This window comes from Triturus cristatus, chromosome 6 (assembly GCF_964204655.1).
Source record: "Triturus cristatus chromosome 6, aTriCri1.1, whole genome shotgun sequence".
Lineage (NCBI taxonomy): Eukaryota > Metazoa > Chordata > Amphibia > Caudata > Salamandridae > Triturus > Triturus cristatus.
The window spans coordinates 199,176,341-199,199,322 of NC_140589.1; the positions used below are offsets into that span (position 1 = coordinate 199,176,341).

At 51.1% G+C, this 22,982-nt stretch overlaps 1 protein-coding gene across 5 annotated transcripts in view; it reads left to right on the forward strand.

Moving 5' to 3' along the window:
* MMUT (methylmalonyl-CoA mutase) overlaps window positions 1-22,982 on the forward strand; it is a 254,830-nt gene that overhangs the window by 93,589 nt on the left and 138,259 nt on the right. For all 5 annotated transcript variants that reach the window (XM_085610519.1, XM_085610518.1, XM_085610517.1 and 2 more), the window contains exon 4: window positions 22,452-22,609. In XM_085610519.1, coding sequence (XP_085466645.1) covers window positions 22,452-22,609 — 158 coding nt within the window. The remainder of the gene's footprint in view (window positions 1-22,451; window positions 22,610-22,982) is intronic.

A 22,982-nucleotide genomic window follows, 5' to 3' on the forward strand; every position in this document is an offset into this window, starting at 1 on the left:
GGCGCGGGCCTGTGGGGGCGGTTCCTGAGTGAGGGTCGAGACACGCTGCTCCAGCTGCCGGAGGAGGTGATGACCTCCTACGATCACATGAAGGAGGCCCTGCTCACCCGCTACGGGCTAACCGCGGAAATGTACCGCCAGCGGTTCAGAGACTGCAAGAAAATCCCGGGTACCACATGGGTGGAATATGTGGACTTTTTCAGTCGGGCCCTAGAAGGTTGGATCAAAGGGAGCAAAGTAACCACCTACGGGCAGCTGGTCGACCTCATCGTGTGGGAGCATCTCTCCAACAATTGCTTCGTGGAACTGAGACAGCACCTCCTCGACAGCAAAGTGACCGACCCACGAAAACTCGCCGTCAAGGCCGATCGATTGGTCAACTCCCGGGTCCCCCGGAACTCGGCCACCAGTAACGTGCTACGGCTGCCAACAAACCGGACACTATGCCAGCGATCCGGTCTGCCCCCTGAACCGAAGAAACGGGGCCGGCGGGCCCCCGCCCCGACAGCTGGCGGCCGCCGCCCTGGGAGAAGGAGAAGAGGAAGAGGAGATCCTCGACCGAGGGACCACTGAATGGGAGCCGGCAGCCATGTCCCTGGTCTGCCTGGGTAGCCGAGAAATGGTACCCTGCACCCCCATCCCAAGCAACACCCAGAAGTACCGGCAGCAGGTCACGGTCAATGGGCAACGGGCCGAAGCCCTTCGTGACACCGGCGCCAGTGTCACCGCTGTCCGCTGCCACCTGGTGACCCCTGAACAGATTCTACCGAATGTGCTGTGCCCCGTCCGGATGGCCGACAACAGTGAAAGCCTGTGCCAGATGGCCCTGGTCCCCTTCGAGTGGGGAGGGGTGACGGGCCTGCTGAAGGTGACGGTACGCGACGACGCCCCTGTCGACTGCCTCCTGGGGAACGACTTGGAGAGTTCCCCCTGGGCTCAAGTAGAGCGACGAGAGCACCTCCGAATGCTGGGACTATCTGACTGGGCCTGCGCCATCACCCGGTCCATGACCGCCCGGGCCCCCCGCTCATCCTCGGCCTCCGGGGCCGCCCAGCCCGAGGGGCTCGCACCTCCTCCCGCCAGCAGCAAGGAGGAGGCGGACACCGACCCTGGACCTAGTGAATCCTCCCCCGAAGAGATGGCTTCCCGTGCGCCCTACCAGAGCTGACACAATGGCGACACGAAGGGGGCCCCACCCGGGAGCAGTTCCAACAAGAGCAGCAGTCCTGCCCCACTCTCGAAGGGGTCCGCCAACAAGCATCCGCCCAACCAACGGGGACCAGACCGGCACCCACTGGGTCTACTGGGCCGAGGGCCTGCTATACAGTGAGCAAAAAGTGGCAGAACTCGGGGCCAGCCGAGTGTTGGTGGTCCCCCTCCGCTTCCGGGAGTTCCTGCTCAACCTAGCACATGATGTGCCCCTCGCCGGACACTTGGGGCAAGACAAAACGTACAGCCGTCTGGTGACCCACTTCTACTGGCCCCGGATGCGGAGAGACGTGGACAACCACTGCCGGTCCTGCCAGACCTGCCAAGCCAGCGGGAAGACGGGGGGTCGGGTCAAGGCCCCCCTCCAGCCCTTTCCAGCCGTCAGCACCCCGTTCGAACGGGTCGGAATCGATATCGTGGGGCCCCTGGACCCCCAGACCGCCCTGGGCCACCGCTTCATCCTGGTCCTCGTGGACCACGCCACCAGGTACCCGGAGGCGGTCCCGCTAAGAACTATAACGGCCCCCGTGGTAGGCCGGGCCTTAATGGGGATCTTCTCCCGAGTGGGATTTCCCCGCGAAGTGGTGAGCGACAGAGGCACAAACTTTATTTCTAGATACATGCGGTCCCTGTGGCAGCAGTGCGGGGTCACATACAAGTTCACGACCCCCTATCACCCTCAGGGGAACGGACTGGTTGAGCGGTTCGACAGAACATTGAAGGGAATGATCCAGGGCCTGGAAGAGCCCCTCGGGCGGAGATGGGATGTCCTGCTGCCGTGCCTCCTGTTTGCCTATCGGGAGGTCCCGCAGAAGTCCCTGGGGTTCAGCCCGTTTGAACTATTGTAGGGACACCCGGTCCGCGGACCGCTCAGCCTGGTCAAGGAGGGCTGGGAGACGACGCCCCAAGGCGCCCCTCCGGACGTCTACCGATACCTCCTCACCCTCCGAAACCAGACCCGCAAGTTCCGAGCCATGGCCGAAGCCAACCTCGAGGCCAGCCAGGAGGACATGAAGCGGTGGTACGATCGGAACTCTTCTACCATAGAATTCGAGCCAGGTCAGAAAGTATGGGTCATGGCCCCGGTTGAACCCGGCGCCCTCCAGGACAAGTGGACCGGGCCCTTCAAGGTAGTGGAGAAGAAGAGTCCCGTCACCTACCTGGTCGACCTGGAGTCCCCCCGGAACCCCCTCCGGGTCCTACATGCTAACAGACTAAAACCCCACTTTGCCCGGACCGAACTGAGCCTGCTACTGGCGACCGACGAGGGGGGCGAGGACGACTCCGAGCCCCTGCCCGACCTCTTGCAGTCCAACGTCCATGATGGATCGATCGAAGGTGTCCAACTCGCCTCTTCCCTGACTCCGGAACAGCGCAACGACTGCCAGCAACTGCTGCGGGACTACGCAGCCCTCTTCTCCCTTACCCCGGGGGTGACCCACTGGTGCGTCCACGACGTCGACACCGGGGAGAGCCCCCCCCCGTGCGACACAGAGCCTACCGGGTACCCGACCGAGTGCGGGCCTGCATCCAGGCCGAAGTAACGAAGATGCTGGCCCTGGGGGTCATCGAACCCTCCGACAGCCCGTGGGCCAGCCCTGTCGTCCTGGTGCCAAAGGCCGCAGCTCCCGGCCACCCCCCAGAGTTGCGATTCTGCGTGGACTACCGAGCCCTGAATGCAGTGACCAAGACGGACGCCCACCCTATACCCCGGGCCGACGAACTCATCGACCGCCTAGGGGCCGCTCGCTACTTGAGCACGCTGGACCTCACCGCCGGGTACTGGCAAGTCCAGCTCACCCCCGGCGCCCAAGAAAGATCCGCCTTTTCGACCCCGGATGGGCATTACCACTTTCGGGTGATGCCCTTCGGAATGAAGAACGCCCCGGCCACTTTCCAAAGACTGGTGAACAAGGTTTTGGCCGGGCTTGAGGCCTTCAGCGCGGCCTACCTAGATGACATTGCCGTGTACAGCAACCACTGGGCAGAGCACCTCCTTCACATTAAAGCCGTCCTGGCCGCCCTCCAGCGGGCCGGGCTCACAATCAAGGCCAGCAAATGCCAGATCGGCCACGGATCCGTGACCTACCTGGGCCATCAAGTGGGGAGCGGGCAGGTGGCCCCTCTCCAGCCGAAAATAGATGCCATCCAGGCCTGGGAACCCCCCACTACCCAGACCGCTGTCCGGGCCTTCCTGGGTCTCACCGGATACTACCGGCGGTTTATCCGGGACTATGGGAGCATTGTTGGCCCCCTCACAGAGCTGACATCCAAAAAGCAGCCCCAGAAGGTGCACTGGACACCCCGCTGCCAAACAGCCTTCGACACCCTAAAGACCGCAATGTGTACTGCCCCGGTGCTGCAGGCCCCTGACTACACTAAGGAGTTTGTGGTGCAGACGGACGCCTCCGAGTATGGGATCGGGGCCGTCCTGTCCCAAGCCGATGAAAAGGGCCTCGACCGACCAGTGGCCTTCATCAGCCGACGGCTACTGCCCCGGGAGCAACGATGGAGCACCATTGAGCGGGAGGCCTTCGCTGTAGTGTGGGCCCTCAAGCAGCTCCGGCCCTACCTCTTTGGTACCCACTTCCGGGTCCAGACCGACCACCGGCCCCTGCGGTGGTTAATGCAAATGCGGGGCGAGAACCCCAAGCTGCTGCGGTGGTCCATCTCGCTACAAGGGATGGACTTTGACGTTGAACACCGGCCCGGCAATGACCACGCCAACGCCGACGGCCTGTCCCGTTTCTTCCGCCTTGACGAGGAGAATCCCCAAGGAGATGGGTGACTCTCCATGCCTTTGGCTGGGGGGGACGCCTGTTGGACCCGGCCTCGTGGCGTGGTCCTTAACCCCATGGATTGTGCCCGTTCCCCGCCCCGGCCTTCACGGGCCACCCTTCTGAACTGCACCGAGGCCCTTCATCCAGAGCTGCACGAGGCCGCATACCCCTCGTGGCTCCGCCATCTTGTTGGCATCCACGTGACTCTGTGCACCAGCCAGCGCGACCCCGCGCAACCCGGCCTCGACCCCAGCGAAGCCCCGACATCGAGGCACCACGAACTGGCCAGGGGGTGCCGCAGGAACCATTCATCGCCCCCGGCGGAGGACAGTTTCGATGAGACCCCCGGCTGTCCTCCCCTCTCTAGGTGTGATCGCCCTGCAACTCTCTTGGGCCTGGCGCCTCTCCTGCTGGGCGTCTGGCCACCTCCACCCGGCCTCTCCGCCCCCCCCTGGGTGCCTGGGTCCGGACATCAAAGGGCTCCAGACCTATATCTGGGGCGACCCCGCCACAGATCGGCAGTTGTATCCCGGAGTCGAGAGCCCTGCTGATTGAATCGCGGCTGACCCTACGGAGAAGAACTCTTGTCGGAACCATCACGAGCCCTGCTGACTGCGTCGCGGCTCCTTCTTGTGAACACTTTTGAAGCCACCTGGAACATCGGAGCCCTGCTGACGCTGTCGCGGCCCAACCTCGCTGAAACCTCCCTCGGAGCCCTGCTGACGACGTCGCGGCTCGAGCTGAGCAGAAACCATCTTGAGAGCCCTGCTGATTGGATCGCGGCTCTCCACGAACTGTACGCCGGAGCCCTGCTGACGCCGTCGCGGCTCGACCCCTCCGAGATCCGGAGGTCCTCCAGCTTGAGGATAAGAACTGGGCCCCAGGTACCCTCGTACCGCACCTCTGCCAAAGACTGTCCCGCTACCCTTACCCTTCCAAAGAGACACTGAGACTTTTGGTGGATCCCTCGATCCCTTCGTGTAAATATTGACCTCGTAACCTTTTTATTGCTGATAAAGAATTGCTTGTCGTGAGACCACCTCCTTGAGTCCTGTGTGGTGGTGTTACTGTGCTAGTACGTGATAGGAGAAGGATCTCTCAGGAGACTTCTCGGCAGCGCTCGGCTACTTCATACAGTATGAGGGCCCCCCCTTGGTGGTCTCGCCGACTCCTCGGGGTCCGCCTTCCAACAATACCACAATGAACTGCCTTAAGGAGTTTTTTTACTTGATCATAATGCTACACGAGCTCTAATGTAATTCTATTTCAGTGTGTGCTTTGTGGTACCAAGGAGATTTCTGGACATATCCCACAGAGCAGTCAGTTTAAGATGGAACATTAAGCTTGATGACAATACATTGAACAGGAACTTCTAGCTGGTAGAAAGCATGAGTTTTTCTACCTCTCAAAGTATTGAGGTTTTACAAATTCTTGTGCAGTTTAACACCAGTCGTCTTCTGAAATATCCACGTCTCCAAATGCTACTATAGATTGTTTTGAGGTTTTGCTGAAGCCTAACATTGGATAATGTTTGACTTGTTTGACAGAACTGTTCCAGAGTCCACTCTGACACCTTTGATAATACATGACTGATGCCATGATAGCTGGTAAAGAGCTGGGCAGCATCAGAGCCATTCATCTTGGTCACTTGGTGGCTTCTATCAGACACAGGTTGTGGGAGAAAATAATGAGCGACGCAGCACTTTAATTCCAGTTTTGGAGCAAAAACCGGCATTAGTACTCATACAAGGTCTTTTGAATGATTTTATTATCATGAGGTTTTTTTTAGGACTGATTTAAGTCCATTCTTCAAGTAATTTAGATAATCCAGAAGACAGTGTTGTTGATGTGAATAGCAGATCGTAAAGGCTACGATAGGCCCCTATCGGAATTCCGTCATCTAAGTACGCCGTCCGTAGTCTTGGACATCCATATTTTACGCGGCTAAGCAGCGTAAAATATGGATGTCCTAGACTACATTCTAAAAAGAGCTGCCCACAGATTTGGTTTGCAGTCATCATCGGCCCTCATACAAATCTTTGTTTGCATTATTTAATTTTTAGTATTTACCTGGATGATTGAGCGATCTGCATGACAAGCCTAATCATCACAATGGTTCCTTCAAGACCGCAATATCTTACATAGAGCCTTGGTGAAGTCACTGGATGTGACGAAACACGTGTCGGCTGTTTCCTTATCTGCTCACTTGGACTGATGCACGTCATCTTCAAAGAAATGTTTTGCCATCTGTACTCATCAATTTCGAGTGCATCTATCTTGTTAAAAACTGTTATAGTGATGCTTTTAGCTTGTATAAACTGAGGAAATTTTGTCTAAATCCATCTCTGGGTTCTTACCTGCGATTGAACAGATTCTTGCCATATTGGTGTTAAACTTATCAAGGTCATATATTTGTAATTTTAAAAATTCAGGATTTCCGGGATTCATTTTGTTACATTTTGGTACACAGGGACCCTTCCAGGTTCCAGTGTCTTTTTGCACCCATGGTAGTGGGGTACTAGTTATCCTGAGTGGCACCCCAATTTACTTAATTGTTATTGCGCACAAATCCACAATTATATTTGCTAGCCCGGCATATATTTAAAACTCTTTAACGTGCGACCCGTCTATACACTACTCCCATTTTGTTGTACATATCTTGCCGCATGTAGGCCCCATCAGCTACTGGCACATTTTCGCCGAAATTATAGATCTGATCAGGGTATGAGACAGTAAACAAGCACAGTGAATAGGCTAACTATTTCCAAAGAGAGTTTAAGGGTAGCATTTCTTAATAAATACACTTGCATTGTTAATTTTACCGGACATGTTGACTAAAAAGCTATAGGTTTAGTTGAGAGTTTGAAAGAGGAAGGTTGAAAGAGATCGAGTGCTTTAGAGCCAGCCACCGTACCTGTTAATATTATTCCTCCACACGTGTACATGTTAAAAAATACACTATGCGGAAAAAATAGAGTACCAGAACATTTATGGAGTAGTACTATTTTTGTGGCAGTTTTTCAGAAAAAAAAATGGCGTTGCACTCTTTTTCTGCCCCTCCACGCGATAGTCCCCGCTTTAAACAGCAAGTCGCTGATACTCTGGTTCACTGATGATAGTAAATTATAATACTGAGCCACTTATAAATCTGTCCATTGATGATAGTAAAGCATCGGCGATAACTGGCGCTATGAGAAGCTTGCTCCCTTACTGTGTGACCAATGAGGAAATTTCTTTTTGAGTGTGGGAAGATTAAACATTAAATTGCATATGAATAGCTTTGTTTGTTGACTGTACAATGCGTACACCATGCTGGTCACTGCTTCTAATGTCTGTGAAATAGGTAAGAGCTAATGTGCTTGAAAAAGAATGTGTTATAATTAACACGTCGCTGGTTTCAATCACAACAGTGCTTATTCAAGCGAATTGGTTTACAATTTATAGTAAGTGGCAAAGGCTTATTCAGTTTGTTGTGAGTACCATATACTTGGGCATTTAATTCTTTTGTAAATGTAACTGTATAATTGTAGCTATTTTGTAGTCTTGTTATTTTGATGCAGTGCTCTCTAGTGGGATACTTGTGGCAATTTTTTTACTTTTTTTTTTTAACGATTTACACAATCAAAGATGCTTTAAAGGGTATCATTCTGAAAGTTTGAAACACAGTTTTTGTATTTTAATTGCTAATCTGTTTTTGCTTAGTATCCACCCAAGAGGTACTGCGGTTTATTCAGGTCTTTAGTTGCCAAGTGAATTAGAAAAGAGTTTTTTTTAAATTCCTTACTTTATTTTTCCTTTTGCAAAAATACTTTTACTAACTTCTCATTTTAGTTAATGTCCTAAACAATTTTTTTTGCAAAAGAGCCCTTATCTATTCAATGTGGATTTACTTCTGTAAGCTTCTCGGATTTCTCCCTTTTTGAGGACTCACAAATTCCCAGGAGTATGTGTAGAAATCTAGGCAGGTCATAGATTTTTATGCATACTCCTCCATTGGATTTGTATTGGGGCCGGAATGTCCTCTGCCTTGTAAACTACCTTTTACTCCTGCCTGAGTGTTCTACTGTGTGTGAAACTGGTTGGCCCTAGTATCATTCTAATCTAGCAAGTCCACAGGGGCCTTAGCCTGTTCCTGGTAATGAGAGTTCCAGAACCTGTTCTATGACCTGGAGGGTGCACATTGCTTGCCCTCATAGTGGGCAGTGGACTACAGTCATTGTCAGGGGTGAGAGACATAAAGCAGTCTACCATGTTTGTGTGAATCTTTGGTGTAATTGGACCGTTTTCTCTGTGTCGGAGAGAAACTGTCTTCTAACCCCCTGATTGTAAAGTTCCGCTGTTATGTGAACTCCCAAATCATTATACACACCTCCTGTATGCAGGTTGGGTGCATGCATGTGCAGTGAATGTGTTGTACTTGTGTGGACAGCATGTATGCTATAAGTATCCTGGACCAGACAATGGACATATATTGCCTGCTTCCCTATGTCCTGGATTTTATAGGCCCAAATAGTAAACTGAAGGAGGTTAGAGAGGGGACTTTCTTTAGATATTCAACAAGGACCATGTTAGCAAAGTCTGCTGATTAGTTCTCCTAGCGAACTGACATTCGGTAGATAGTAGGAGTTGAGAGTGGGACTGCGGTTTCTCTTGCTCAATGTAAAGGTGTTTCTAGGCTGGGGGTACCCCTTTCTGTTCATGTCTATGGCTTCAGAAAGGCTGATGATGGTCATATGCAGAGATATTGCATGTCATTGTGCCCTTGATTTGGATATTCCTGCTTGGAGCCAGTCCCATTGCACAAAGGCTTTGTCTGGGGAATAGCCAGAAAATTACTTTTGAATGAGATCTAACCCAATCCGGTTCTGAAGCTTTAGACAGTGGATTCACATCTAATGTCCTGATAATGATTACAAAAGTGGGATTCCAATCCACCCTGCTTTGTTCTAATTCCAAGGTCTTCAACAAAGATGGCAGTGCCCTTCAGTGTACTCAAAGAGCTGCTATTGACTAGGGCTCATGTCTGCCTGATAGCTTGTTTCATAGATAAGGGCTTATAAACTGAAGCTTGCACGTTGGAAGGAGTTTGCTTGTCGCTGCAGGATGAAAAACTGTACAGGATAAGCCCAGCATGGTCATGGTGTAGGTAGCACCCTGGTGACTAACACAGAGAGAGAAGTCAAAAGCAACATATGCTGTGACCGTGTCTCCCAGTCTCTCACAATGGGACCTGACTGACCTTTTCCAAGATTTTGCAAGAACAAGCATCACCATGTCATACAGCAATCCACCATGATCCTGAGAGACTGGTGCTGCCAATGCTGGAAAGAGGAGCTGCATCTCTCCCAAAAAAGAAAGTCCTGATCTGCCCGTTGTACGGTTCCTACAAATTCAGTAAGACTGTGTTTTTGGACAACATAAGCGGCAAAACTGTGGGGACTGGGTCTACTCATACCATCAGATTATGTGGTTATGATTCTTGTCTAGCTTACAGTGCACCATCTGGGCCCCTACACCTCACAGGCTAACTGATGGTGTCTGTAACCTCAGAACATGACAACCCTAATCCTCCCAAGGAAATTGTAGAAGCAGATCTATCCGTTCGTTGTTATCTCAGGCATGCCCAACGGGGGACAGAAGATGTTCACAAGTTGGTATTTCAAACATTTATTGAAGCAATTGCATTCTTGTATAAAATACGTGTGCTGCGATGTTTAGTTGAAGGAAACACCGCATTGTAACAAGATTTACAAGAGTGGTGAAAAAGATGAATAATTCAACCATTATAATTGGTGCAGTGATTATATGAATGCTAATAATTATACTCCTAGTTCTGCCTAGCCTAGAAAGCATAGGGTGAATGCGGTTCTGCCAGATACCTTGGATTGGCCTAACTCCCCATTTACCTATGTGCGTAACTCATCTTGGAGCCAGTATGGTGTAGAACAGGCTGCTCACCCTCCTAGGGCAGTGATGAGATTCAACTGGGCTGCATGTCAGGCACCGGGCGACCGTGACAATCCATAGAAATGCTCCTCTGCCGAACAAGGGCTCAGGGCAGTTTATATAATGAAACTGAACCCATTCACACTGTGCCTGAGTGGGTTGAGAGAATACAAGAAAGAGGGTGTAGCACCGTACTAAAGATTGTAACTCAAATTACAACCCTGTAAGTGCAATTCTCATTGATCTTTCTATTATTTAGTTTAGCTGTGAGATTAAAGTACTTACTTTTAACAAAAAGATTAGTACTAGGGTTAGACAATATTTTATTATGTCTGTTGGTTGACTGTTGGGGCTTGAGCTCTTGTCCCCCCCACACTAACTCCTTAAGAAACTTTTGACTGCTAGCACTTGCTATCTGGTGAGTCAAGAGTGCAAAGGGAGATATTGGCCCAGTTTGTTGAGTTATAATAGGAGGGACCCCAGGACACTACTGGCACATGACCTTAAACACCTCATTTGGTGCCCTGTGGCTAACAACTTACTCCTCAGGGTCTGCAGGCTAGACCGCGTCAGTCAGTTTGACAGATTAGCACCACTGCACATCACTTTTTTAATTTTTTCTTAACAAGTCCTTAATCCATTGTGCCAGTTTAGGGGCTGTCCTGTTCCCCCAGTGCATTGCCTTTCGCCTCTTGGCCATTAACAGCACTAATGTTGTGAATTTATGTATTCTTCCTTTCAGGTTCAGGAGTAGGGTCAACAGGCAGGCATGTGGGCTGCATTGTATCGTAGTCTCTATCATATTGTTTACACTACTGACCACTTCCACCCAGAAATTTCTTATCGGAGCACACTCCCATGCTAAATGCATGAAGTCCGAGCCCTTACTCCCACATCTTCGGCATGTATTACTTTCTATGATTCCATATCTATGTAATCTAGCAAGTGTGTAGTACATTTGCTGTATATGTTTAAAATGTATTATATGCAGGTTACAATTGGACATTAGCATCTCTGTCTGATTACAACCACTCATCCATTTCTCTTGTGTAAGCTGATGGTACAACTGTGCATTCCATTGCTCTTGAGCTTAGCTTGGTTAGAGGTACTCTTTTTGTCTTCTAGTGTAATTATGTAAAGTTTGGTAACTAATTTACACCTCATGCAGGCTGCTAGCAGCACTTGCTGTGTATTTAGTGTGGGTTGTTCCTCTGAAAATGTGAGGTACAGTTCCCTCATAGCCACTTTGAGCCTTTGATATGTACATTTAAATAATGGTGTGGTGGTTTGTATGTATTGTAGATATTCAGCTGGTAGGAATCTCCCTTCTGGGAACATATCACTCATCCTCTCTATACCCACCTGTTTTAGTATATTGAGAGCTCCCTGCTTGACCCCCTCACCTTAACCCCCTATTCACCGGAGGTGATGGTGCATGGGAGGGTAGAGAGAGGAAGAATGGAGGGGGAGTAGGAGAAAGGTAATTGAAGGATAACTTAAGTATACATCCTGCTATCTGGAGGTAATGGACTGAATGGCAGCCTGGAATGAAATAATTATTCAAGACAACTCAGGGACTCTGGTACGTGTACACTTGTCTACCTCTAGGTGCCCTGTGCCTGTGCACTGCTCACCCATGCCAAAAGCTGGCCCTGGATACCCACAAGCATTTTGGTTTGTGAGTGGCTTCATACATTTCTATAGCAACCCCCTTCAGACACCACTCCTTAACCTTGGGTAAAGTCCTCACCAGGTGGCCAGAAATAAGTGTTGAAAGTGCAGTATGTTTTCTTGGTCATCAGCAATGGCTCTGCTGCCATGAAAGTGACCACAGGGGCTGCCACTGGTTTTCTAGATGGTGCTATGTTGCCGGTGATTTGGAATCGATCAATTCACCAACATTTGCGTGATCATTTTGTACATAGGTTTATATAGCACATGGGTCTAATGTACCTTACATCGGAAAGAACTCTCTGCTGCACTAGATCAAATGTAATTACGATGCAACCAGAGAGTAAGCAAAAATGAGTGAGGACATGTCCAAAGAATGTTTTGCATAAAGAAGAAAAGGTACCTTTTTGTGGAGAAATTGGTAAAGAAATTTATCGACAAACATCAATAGAAAAATAGTTCTGGTGACCTGGTGAGAGAGCAGGATGAACAAATGATACGGAAGAGCAGCACATTATTAATGTTAGGATGATCAGATAGGGCATTAGGGCGAGAGGGATCCGTTGGGGCTGGGGAAAGAATAGGGTGAGCAGTTGAATTATGAACGTTAAAAAAAAAATGGAAGTAAATTATGAAGAAAATCCAAGAGAGTGTAGCAATAGTAAAGGCATAAATGGATGAAATGAATGTTTCTATATTCAACATAAATAAATTAGATGTATTTGACAAAGGTTAAAAGTTTGAGCTGGTCTATTGGTGAGTAAAGAGAAAGGTAGCAGGAAAGAATAGAACTGGTAATCATGGCTGTTAGACCTGTCAGCCCTTTGGCAGTTCCCTCCTCATTTTATTATTTTTTTGTCCCTTTTCACCTTCTCATTTTTTCTGTCTACTAAACTTTTTGGGTGTGGACGTAGAGGCTCTGGGCGCCCCATTCTCACTAATTGAGGGTGAGGCGCAAGGTGTCTCACTAAAATGGAAGAAGGGATTTAGTGTTGTCACAAAATGGTGGATTAAACTGTCACCCTAGGACCTGGGCCATAGACTATCATGAGGGGTTCCGGAACCTTCTGGACCACTCTGGTCAGTCAGGGCCCAGGTTATAAATAGGGGTGAGGTAGGTCGGCCATTTTAGGTTGATAGGTGGGCTGTGAGGTAGACAGGAGTAAGGCATCTGAGTGGGGAGGTGGATGCGCTAGAGAGGGAAATTGATAGTTCTGAGGTTCTGCGATACTTCCCTCCTCAGCCGATACCACCCTCGACCTTTTGACCTGTCCCTGTCCCCGGCCACTGTCTGAGGTCACCTTTACCCAGGGCGCTCCTACTTAATCAAGACCTCTGAAGAGAGTCAGGGAAGCGAGACACCCTCCTGGACTATCACTCCTACATCCTGGTAGACCCCTGGGATACTGGACTCCAGAACTATCGACTGATCATCTTCCTGACAGAGAGGAAGGAGACTTGGCTGTAGTCCCCAGGAGTTGGCTTACCAATGTGACCGCCTGGGTGTGCAGATCGCCTGTTTAACTTTAACCACCCCCCCCCCGTCTGGAACCTTAGTTGGGAACACTCACTGCCGCGGACCCGGATCTAGTAGAGCGTCCCTGAAGTCTCTTGGGGCCTTGTGGGGAGATCTGGGGCTCCAGTGTGCCAGTTGCGGGCCAGCGACGCAGCCGGGGGTGTGAGGAGGCTGCGCTGAGGAAACGAGGGCTGTATCGAGCTCTGAAGCGGCCTGACTAGTGTCACGTGACGGGGGTGGATTTTGGAGCGCCGCCCCTGCCGCTCCTGGGTGAGTGAGGAAGCCGCGCCCCCCGAGAGCCGCGCTGCTCCTGGCGGCGTCGGGTGCGCCTCTAGTCGAAGCGGAGGCTCGAAGTACTGGTGTCGGGGGTGTGAGGACAACGAAGAGCTGAGGATGACCTCCCCCCGGCGTTGAACTCCTCCAGAGACCGTTACTGAGGTGAGGCCGACGGACTGGGGGGGAAACGTTGTGGAGCGGGGCCTCAACTCACTTGGAAGCCTGCTAGTCGCAAAGATCCTGGGGAGGCGGGCGGAAGAAAAAGGTCTCTGGTTTCGCCCCTCCCTGAGGAGAAACCCCCCCCTTGAATGTCAAGTTTCGGTAGAAATTAGCCAGGAACTCGGCCCCTGTCTCCGTGAAGCACCCCGTGAGGAGGAAGCCAGGCATAGAGTAAGCTGGGCCTCCTGGGGGTAAACTTTCAACAAGAGGACTAGAACTGACAGCCTACATAAGACTATCCCTGGTACATCAAAGTATAGAGCGTAGTGCATCCAACTGTTTCCGAGCGCATTGTGGGATTTGAGAATAGCGCTGGGGGTGCCCTTATCGTGTATACCCTGGAGGAAACTTGCTAGAGTAACAATCTGGTCCCAAAGACCTTGTAGGATCTTGAATTAGTTGTAATGTACTCATCTGCCTTGAAGAAGATTGTACAGAATATATAACCATTTGATTGCCAGTGGGATGTACATGTTATACGTGGTACGGTAATTGGGGCTGGAATTTAAGGCGCTGGGTTACATTATCCTGTGTTGATGAATTATCTGCCAATCTGATGTTGACTAGTATTACCATTTAGAACATAATGCAATGTTGTGAAACTGGAATGTAGAGGATAAAAACCAAATTGATTCATTTAAAAAGGGAAGATAAACTTTTCTACCTTGTTTTTAAAAAGAACAGTGTAGTGTCCTTTCTTTTGGTTGGTGCTGCGCAAGATTGTGAGCTGAGTAGGATGCAAGCATGAAAGGCCAAGTGGAGATGTTAGCCTGTTGACCTGGGCCAAGCTACCCCTAGGACATAGGTCCAACAAGTTGGTGCTCAGCGGTGGGATCCTTATTCAGTGCTTGCATCCGCTTGGTAGCAGTTTTGCGCGCATCACCACCTACACTGGATTGTTTTGGCTGGAGTTTTCTCCAGATTGTTTTCCTAATTGGAGGTTTTTAAAATTGTCCTGTGTATATTTCCTTTTTGGGAAAGTCTTCCAGAGTAAAGTTCTTGTTGACTGTGTGGGGTCCCATCTGGCAGGATGGAATTCGAATTGGGTAGGCTGGAGGAATATACGGTGGCCCAATTGAAGGAATTCTGCCAGGAGCGGGAGGTATTCTTTAAGCAGGGGGCGAAGAAAATGGAGCTCCAAGCCAGCTTAAGAGCCTGGGTTATGGCCCACCCTAGCGGGAAACGGGAGGAGGAACCAGGACTAGACCCCCTGGAAGAACCGGAAGTCCTCCTTCCCCCTGGGAGCGGTAATATGGACGTTGGGTCCAGGGCCCCATCAAGGGTGGGAAGTAGCGCCTCAGGGGGGAGCTTGTCCTCTGCTGACCTGGTTGACCGAAGGGAAGAGAGGCAGCTTAGAATGGATCTGGCCCGGTTGGAAAAGGAGAGGGAGGAGAGGAGGTTCCTCCATGAGCTCCACTTAAAAGAGTTAGAGCTCAAAGCCCTTCAACTTGGAACCCCCAGCAGTCCTAATGGTGGCAGCATACCGAGAGAGATCCCGAGAGAGTCCAGGCCCTACCTGCCCAAAGATGTGGTTGCTAGCTATGGTATAGGGGATGACATTGTAAAATGGCTGGCTGCCTATGAGGTTTCTCTAAGAGCCCATGGGGTCCCCGAAGCCCAGTGGGGGGGTGGCCTGTATAGGTATATGCCTCCGGTGGGGAGGGATGCCTTGTTGGCGCTAGAACAGCCAGACCAGACCAGGTACCCCGTCATGAAGGTAGCCCTAGTAAGGAAATTTTGACTGACCCCTGAAAAATTTAGGCAGAGGTTTCGGGGCAGTCAGAAGTTGTCCACTCAGAATTGGGTGGACTTCTTGGACTATGCCAGGAAGGCCTTAGAGGGCTGGGTGCAGGGCAGTGATGTCAAGGACTATGAGGGACTGTACAATTTAATTTTAAAGGAGCACCTCCTAGAGAAAAGTTTTCCAGAGCTGCGTCAGCACCTGGTAGACAGCAAGCTAACTAATCCCAGGAAGCTTGCAGAGGAGGCGGATATCTGGGCGAGTACCCGGGTATCCTCAAAAGGGACTGGAGGGAATTTCCAAGGGGCTGGTCAGGGCGCCCCCCAGAAGAAAGGGGGGGAAGACAAAAAGAGGGAGTTCTCTAAAGGCCCCCAAAAGAGTTCACCAGGGAAGGGAGTAGGATTCCCTCCTAAGGTTGGTCCCCACAAACCCCCTTATCCTGACCGTGGTCAGCAGCCTAGGGTTGTCCGATGTTACGAGTGTGGTGAGGTTGGGCACTATAAGGGGGATGCCAAGTGTCCCAAGAGACCACACCCTCCCATTGGAGGAAAGACCCCTGGGGTGGCGAGTGTAGTGCTCGGGGAGGAGTTGCCCCTAGATAAGGGAGGTGAGTGGGCAGGGCTAACCTTAGTGTCCTTAGGGGATTGTGAGATGGTTCCTAAGACCCAGATGCCTTCGAATACTACTAAGTACAGGCAATGGGTCACCATCAATGCCCAGAGGGTGGAGGCTCTGAGGGACACAGGAGCCAGCATGACTATGGTAAGGAGTCAGCTGGTGTCCCCAGAGCAGGTGGTCCCCAATGTAGTCCACCCGGTTGTGATGGCTGACAACCGAGAGGGTCACTATCCGGTGGCCCAGGTTCCCTTTGAGTGGGGAGGGGTGGCGGGTCCTCTACGAGTTGGGGTCAGCCCTGCCATGCCGGTCGACTGCTTGTTGGGAAACGACCTTGAACACTCGGCGTGGAAGGAGGTTGAGTTCAGGGCCCACATGGAAATGTTGGGGTCCCCTGAGTGGACGTGTGCCCACACTCGGTCCGTGACCACCCGAAGAGGGGACTCACAGAGGTTGGAGCCTGGGACAAAGGCCCAACCAGCTGCCGGAAAGGGTAGACGGGGACGGGGAAAGCCTGCCCCGGCATCTGACCCTCCAAAGGTGGATGGGGCAACTGAGGTGGTCCCGGAGTCTACGGAGGGGGATGTAACGTCCCTGGAGGGCTTGCCTACCCCTGCAGACTGGCAGGTGGAGGGAGGACCTACTAGGGAGGAGTTTTGTCGGGCCCAGAAGGAGTGCCCTACCCTTGAGGGTTTACGGCGGCAGGCCGAAGCCCAGGCAGCGGGTAACGATTCGGGGAACTTCCACATATATTGGGAAGATGGACTCCTGTATAGCGAACCCAAGGCTCCGGTGCATGGTTCATCCCGGGCCTTGGTAGTTCCCCAGCGTTACCGAGCCTTCCTATTAGGACTGGCTCACGAAATACCCTTGGCAGGACACTTGGGACAAGACAAGACCTTTGCTCGACTTGTCCCTCATTTTTACTGGCCTCAGATGAGGATTACGTCCGATACTTTTTGTAGGACGTGTGTAACCTGCCAAGCTAGTGGGAAAACGGGGGTGAAGCTGAAGGCTCCCCTGGAACCACTGCCTGTCGTTGGTACCCCCTTTGAAAGGGTGGGCATCGACATTGTCGGGCCATTGGATCCACCAACGTCGGCCGGTCACAGGTTTATCCTGGTTCTGGTGGATCATGCCACACGGTACCCAGAGGCTATACCTTTGAGGACCATTACTGCACCTGCGGTGGCACGGGCCCTTATGGGAATTTTTACCCGGATGGGATTCCCCAAGGAAGTGGTGTCGGACAGAGGTACCAACTTCATGTCGGCATACATGCGGGCTATGTGGAAGGAGTGTGGAGTTACTTACCGGTTCTCCACCCCTTATCACCCCCAGACTAATGGTCTGGTGGAAAGGTTTAACAAAACCTTAAAGGGCATGATCCGGAGTCTGCCCGAGAGCCTGCGGAGGAAATGGGACGTCCTCCTACCTTGTTTGCTGTTTTCGTACAGGGAGGTACCACAGAAGGGAGTGGGCTTCAGCCCCTTCGAGTTGTTGTACGGGCACCCTGTGCGTGGACCCCTCAGCCTGGTGAAGGATGGATGGGAAAAGACTCCCAGAAAACTTCCCCCGGATGTGGTGAGCTACATGCTGGCCTTTCGTAGCCAAATGGCTAGGTTGTGGAAGCAAGCTTCTGAAAACCTAGAAGCCAGCCAAACGGTCATGAAGGAATGGTATGACCGAAACGCTCACCCGGTGGAGCTGGAGCCTGGCCAGAAGGTGTGGGTGATGGAACCTGGAGAGCTTAGCGCCCTCCAGGATCGCTGGTCAGGTCCCTTTGAGGTGGTTGAGAAAAAGGGCAAGGTTACCTACGTGGTAGATCTTAAGACCCCCAGGCAGCCCCATCGGGTGCTCCATGTCAATCGCCTCAAGCCTCACCAAGAGAGACCCGAGGTCACGTTAATGATGGTGACTGATGGGTCAGAGGAAGAGGAAAGTGAACCTCTTCCTGATCTGTTTGCGTCCCAAGAGAAGGATGGGTCGGTGGAGGGAGTGATCCTTTCACCGTCACTAACTCCTGAACAACGGAAGGACTGTCGCCAGGTACTGGAGCAGTTTGCTTCCTTGTTCTCCCTTATCCCGGGAAGGACTCATCTGTGTACCCATGACGTGGACACAGGGGACAGCCCACCTGTGAAGTCCAAGTCCTACCGACTGTCGGATAAGGTGAAGGCTAGCATCCATGAGGAAGTTACCAAGATGCTAGAGCTAGGAGTGGTTGAGCCTTCGAGTAGTCCCTGGTCCAGTCCGGTGGTACTGGTACCCAAAGCTGCCCCACCGGGCACTACCCCAGAACTCCGGTTCTGTGTGGATTATAGGGGACTGAATTCTGTGACAAAGACAGACGCTCATCCAATCCCGAGGGCGGATGAGCTCATTGACCGGTTGGGAGCTGCCCAATATCTCAGTACCTTTGACCTCACTTCCGGGTACTGGCAGATTTCCCTGACGGATGGAGCCAAGGAAAGGTCAGCCTTCTCCACACCCGAGGGTCACTACCAGTTCTGTGTGATGCCCTTTGGGCTCAAGAACGCCCCTGCTACGTTCCAGCGATTGGTGAACCAGGTCCTCTCTGGTATGGAAGCCTTTTCAGTTGCGTACCTGGATGACATCGCTGTCTTCAGCCGCAGCTGGGAGGACCATCTGCGTCACCTTCAGGCTGTTCTTCAGGCTTTGCAGCAGGCAGGTCTGACGATCAAGGCCAGCAAGTGCCAGATCGGGCAGGGGTCGGTAGTGTACCTCGGTCACTTGGTGGGTCGGGGTAAGGTGCAACCCCTCCAGGCCAAGATCGAAACCATCATGGCCTGGGACCCCCCCAAGACTCAGACAGAGGTTCGGGCCTTCTTGGGCCTCACTGGTTACTACCGACGCTTCGTCAAGGGATACGGTACCATCGTAGCCCCCTTGACCGAGCTCACTTCCAAAAAGCACCCTCGACGGGTGATCTGGACCGAGGGATGTCAACAAGCTTTTGACACCTTGAAAAAGGCCATGTGTGCGGCACCTGTTCTCAGGGCCCCTGACTTTGCCAAGGAGTTCATTGTCCAGACAGACGCGTCGGAGCACGGTATTGGAGCAGTGCTGTCGCAACTTAATGATGAGGGTCTAGACCAACCGGTGGTTTTCCTATCTAGGAGACTACTCCCCCGGGAACAGAGGTGGAGTGCAATTGAGAGGGAAGCTTTTGCGGTGGTGTGGGCTCTGAAGAAGCTGCGGCCATACCTGTTTGGCTCGCACTTCCTGGTTCAGACCGACCACCGGCCCCTTAGATGGCTGATGCAAATGAGGGGCGAGAATCCCAAGCTGTTGAGGTGGTCCATTTCCCTACAGGGGATGGACTTTAGGGTGGAACATCGCCCAGGAGTGGACCACAACAATGCTGACGGTCTCTCCAGGTATTTCCGCCTTAGTGAAGAGGACTCCCAAGGGGTTGGGTAGCTCTCCCCACTTTCAGCTGGGGGGGACGCGTGTTAGACCTGTCAGCCCTTTGGCAGTTCCCTCCTCATTTTATTATTTTTTTGTCCCTTTTCACCTTCTCATTTTTTCTGTCTACTAAACTTTTTGGGTGTGGACGTAGAGGCTCTGGGCGCCCCATTCTCACTAATTGAGGGTGAGGCGCAAGGTGTCTCACTAAAATGGAAGAAGGGATTTAGTGTTGTCACAAAATGGTGGATTAAACTGTCACCCTAGGACCTGGGCCATAGACTATCATGAGGGGTTCCGGAACCTTCTGGACCACTCTGGTCAGTCAGGGCCCAGGTTATAAATAGGGGTGAGGTAGGTCGGCCATTTTAGGTTGATAGGTGGGCTGTGAGGTAGACAGGAGTAAGGCATCTGAGTGGGGAGGTGGATGCGCTAGAGAGGGAAATTGATAGTTCTGAGGTTCTGCGATACTTCCCTCCTCAGCCGATACCACCCTCGACCTTTTGACCTGTCCCTGTCCCCGGCCACTGTCTGAGGTCACCTTTACCCAGGGCGCTCCTACTTAATCAAGACCTCTGAAGAGAGTCAGGTAAGCGAGACACCCTCCTGGACTATCACTCCTACATCCTGGTAGACCCCTGGGATACTGGACTCCAGAACTATCGACTGATCATCTTCCTGACAGAGAGGAAGGAGACTTGGCTGTAGTCCCCAGGAGTTGGCTTACCAATGTGACCGCCTGGGTGTGCAGATCGCCTGTTTAACTTTAACCACCCCCCCCCGTCTGGAACCTTAGTTGGGAACACTCACTGCCGCGGACCCGGATCTAGTAGAGCGTCCCTGAAGTCTCTTGGGGCCTTGTGGGGAGATCTGGGGCTCCAGTGTGCCAGTTGCGGGCCAGCGACGCAGCCGGGGGTGTGAGGAGGCTGCGCTGAGGAAACGAGGGCTGTATCGAGCTCTGAAGCGGCCTGAATAGTGTCACGTGACGGGGGTGGATTTTGGAGCGCCGCCCCCGCCGCTCCTGGGTGAGTGAGGAAGCCGCGCCCCCCGAGAGCCGCGCTGCTCCTGGCGGCGTCGGGTGCGCCTCTAGTCGAAGCGGAGGCTCGAAGTACTGGTGTCGGGGGTGTGAGGACAACGAAGAGCTGAGGATGACCTCCCCCCGGCGTTGAACTCCTCCAGAGACCGTTACTGAGGTGAGGCCGACGGACTGGGGGGGAAACGCTGTGGAGCGGGGCCTCAACTCACTTGGAAGCCTGCAAGTCGCAAAGATCCTGGGGAGGCGGGCGGAAGAAAAAGGTCCCTGGTTTCGCCCCTCCCTGAGGAGAAACCCCCCCCTTGAATGTCAAGTTTCGGTAGAAATTAGCCAGGAACTCGGCCCCTGTCTCCGTGAAGCACCCCGTGAGGAGGAAGCCAGGCATAGAGTAAGCTGGGCCTCCTGGGGGTAAACTTTCAACAAGAGGACTAGAACTGACAGCCTACATAAGACTATCCCTGGTACATCAAAGTATAGAGCGTAGTGCATCCAACTGTTTCCGAGCGCATTGTGGGATTTGAGAATAGCGCTGGGGGTGCCCTTATCGTGTATACCCTGGAGGAAACTTGCTAGAGTAACAATCTGGTCCCAAAGACCTTGTAGGATCTTGAATTAGTTGTAATGTACTCATCTGCCTTGAAGAAGATTGTACAGAATATATAACCATTTGATTGCCAGTGGGATGTACATGTTATACGTGGTACGGTAATTGGGGCTGGAATTTAAGGCGCTGGGTTACATTATCCTGTGTTGATGAATTATCTGCCAATCTGATGTTGACTAGTATTACCATTTAGAACATAATGCAATGTTGTGAAACTGGAATGTAGAGGATAAAAACCAAATTGATTCATTTAAAAAGGGAAGATAAACTTTTCTACCTTTTTTTTAAAAAGAACAGTGTAGTGTCCTTTCTTTTGGTTGGTGCTGCGCAAGATTGTGAGCTGAGTAGGATGCAAGCATGAAAGGCCAAGTGGAGATGTTAGCCTGTTGACCTGGGCCAAGCTACCCCTAGGACATAGGTCCAACAATGGCCAAATAGGTTGAGAAAGGATTATATGATAGACAAGAGGAAAGAAAGACCTGGGTCTAATTGTGGAAGGGTTGATAGACAGAAAATTGGACTGGACTGGACAAGAGGCATAAGTATGTAAAGAGAACGGAAACGAAATTAGATGATCGGTGAATCACCAGTACAGAGATGATCTTGAAACTGAAGAGAAGATATGAAATAAGCAAGGAAAACTAGGGAAACTTACAACTGATCCACGTGGGCAATTGATGGAAAAAAGGTGGACAATAAACAGGCCTATAGTATAGTTTGGTCAGTAAGACTGGGGGGGATGAAAATTCAGATTCTCAAACAAACACGTTGGCATGTAATGTTAAAAAACTTTATTCAAAAGCAGGGTGCATGAGAGGGGCCCAAGGGGCAGTTGAAAGGGAGAGGGCTGTGGATTGGTAGGAGTATTACATGAGAGAAAACATAATATTTTGTAGAATAAAATTTTTTAGGACTTTCAAAACAGAGTGTGTGTGTGCGCTTTTTTGTCTGTGGATATGTAAACGTTCCGGGTGAAATCCCACAGACACCTTGACATACCTGACTGAAATCCCCGGCACCCAACTATTTATCAGAAAATAGATTTTTTTTTTTTTTGGGGGGGGGGGGGGGGGGGAGTGGCTGTAACACCCCAACCCCCTTCCTCCCCCACTCCCCTGAAGCTACACCCTTGACAGTAGAACACAACACTGAAGATTTCTCTGTTTAGATTTTACTAAAGCCTGCGTTGTTTTCATGTGCCTGAAAAATATATTTTATCTTTTTTTGTTGAAATGTCTAACTCTTAAGAGTTTTATTTTGATCTCGAGTAGGATGCTGCTTGCATGTTTTCATGTTTATTAGCAGTTATTCATGAAAACATACTTCACTATTCGCATGCGATAGATAACTTATTTTCAATGTAATGCTTTTGCCAATTATGACATATTCACGCTGCCCTGTTTTCCCTACAGTATATGCCAAAGTTTAACTCGATTTCAATTAGTGGTTATCACATGCAAGAGGCTGGGGCTGATGCCGTCTTGGAGCTTGCCTACACTGTAGCAGACGGCTTGGAGTACTGCAGGACTGGACTAGAGGCCGGCCTCACCATTGACGAGTTTGCACCCAGGCAAGTAGTAGGAAGATATTTGTAACTCTAGGGCTACATGTCTGCACACGAGAGCTTTCTGGCTATCCGGTCATCAGGACTACATTGAAAATAGAAAATACATTCTTGCAACTGAAAGAAATCATTTAAAGCTCAGCGCCCACTGGTTAAAATTGCAGCCTGGTCCATTGACATTGGGCTTGTATCTGGGAACACTGAAATTGTAGTAATTGCAAAAGCTTAGTTAAAGGAAGTCTGGTCCTTTGGAAAAAAAGCTCTATGCTCTCCCCTCCATGGATTTGACCACTTCTATTCTTCTGAGGGCATCCCTTTCATAAGAGCTCAGTAAACATTAAATTACATCTAACACACCCACATTGCACTGCATCAGAAC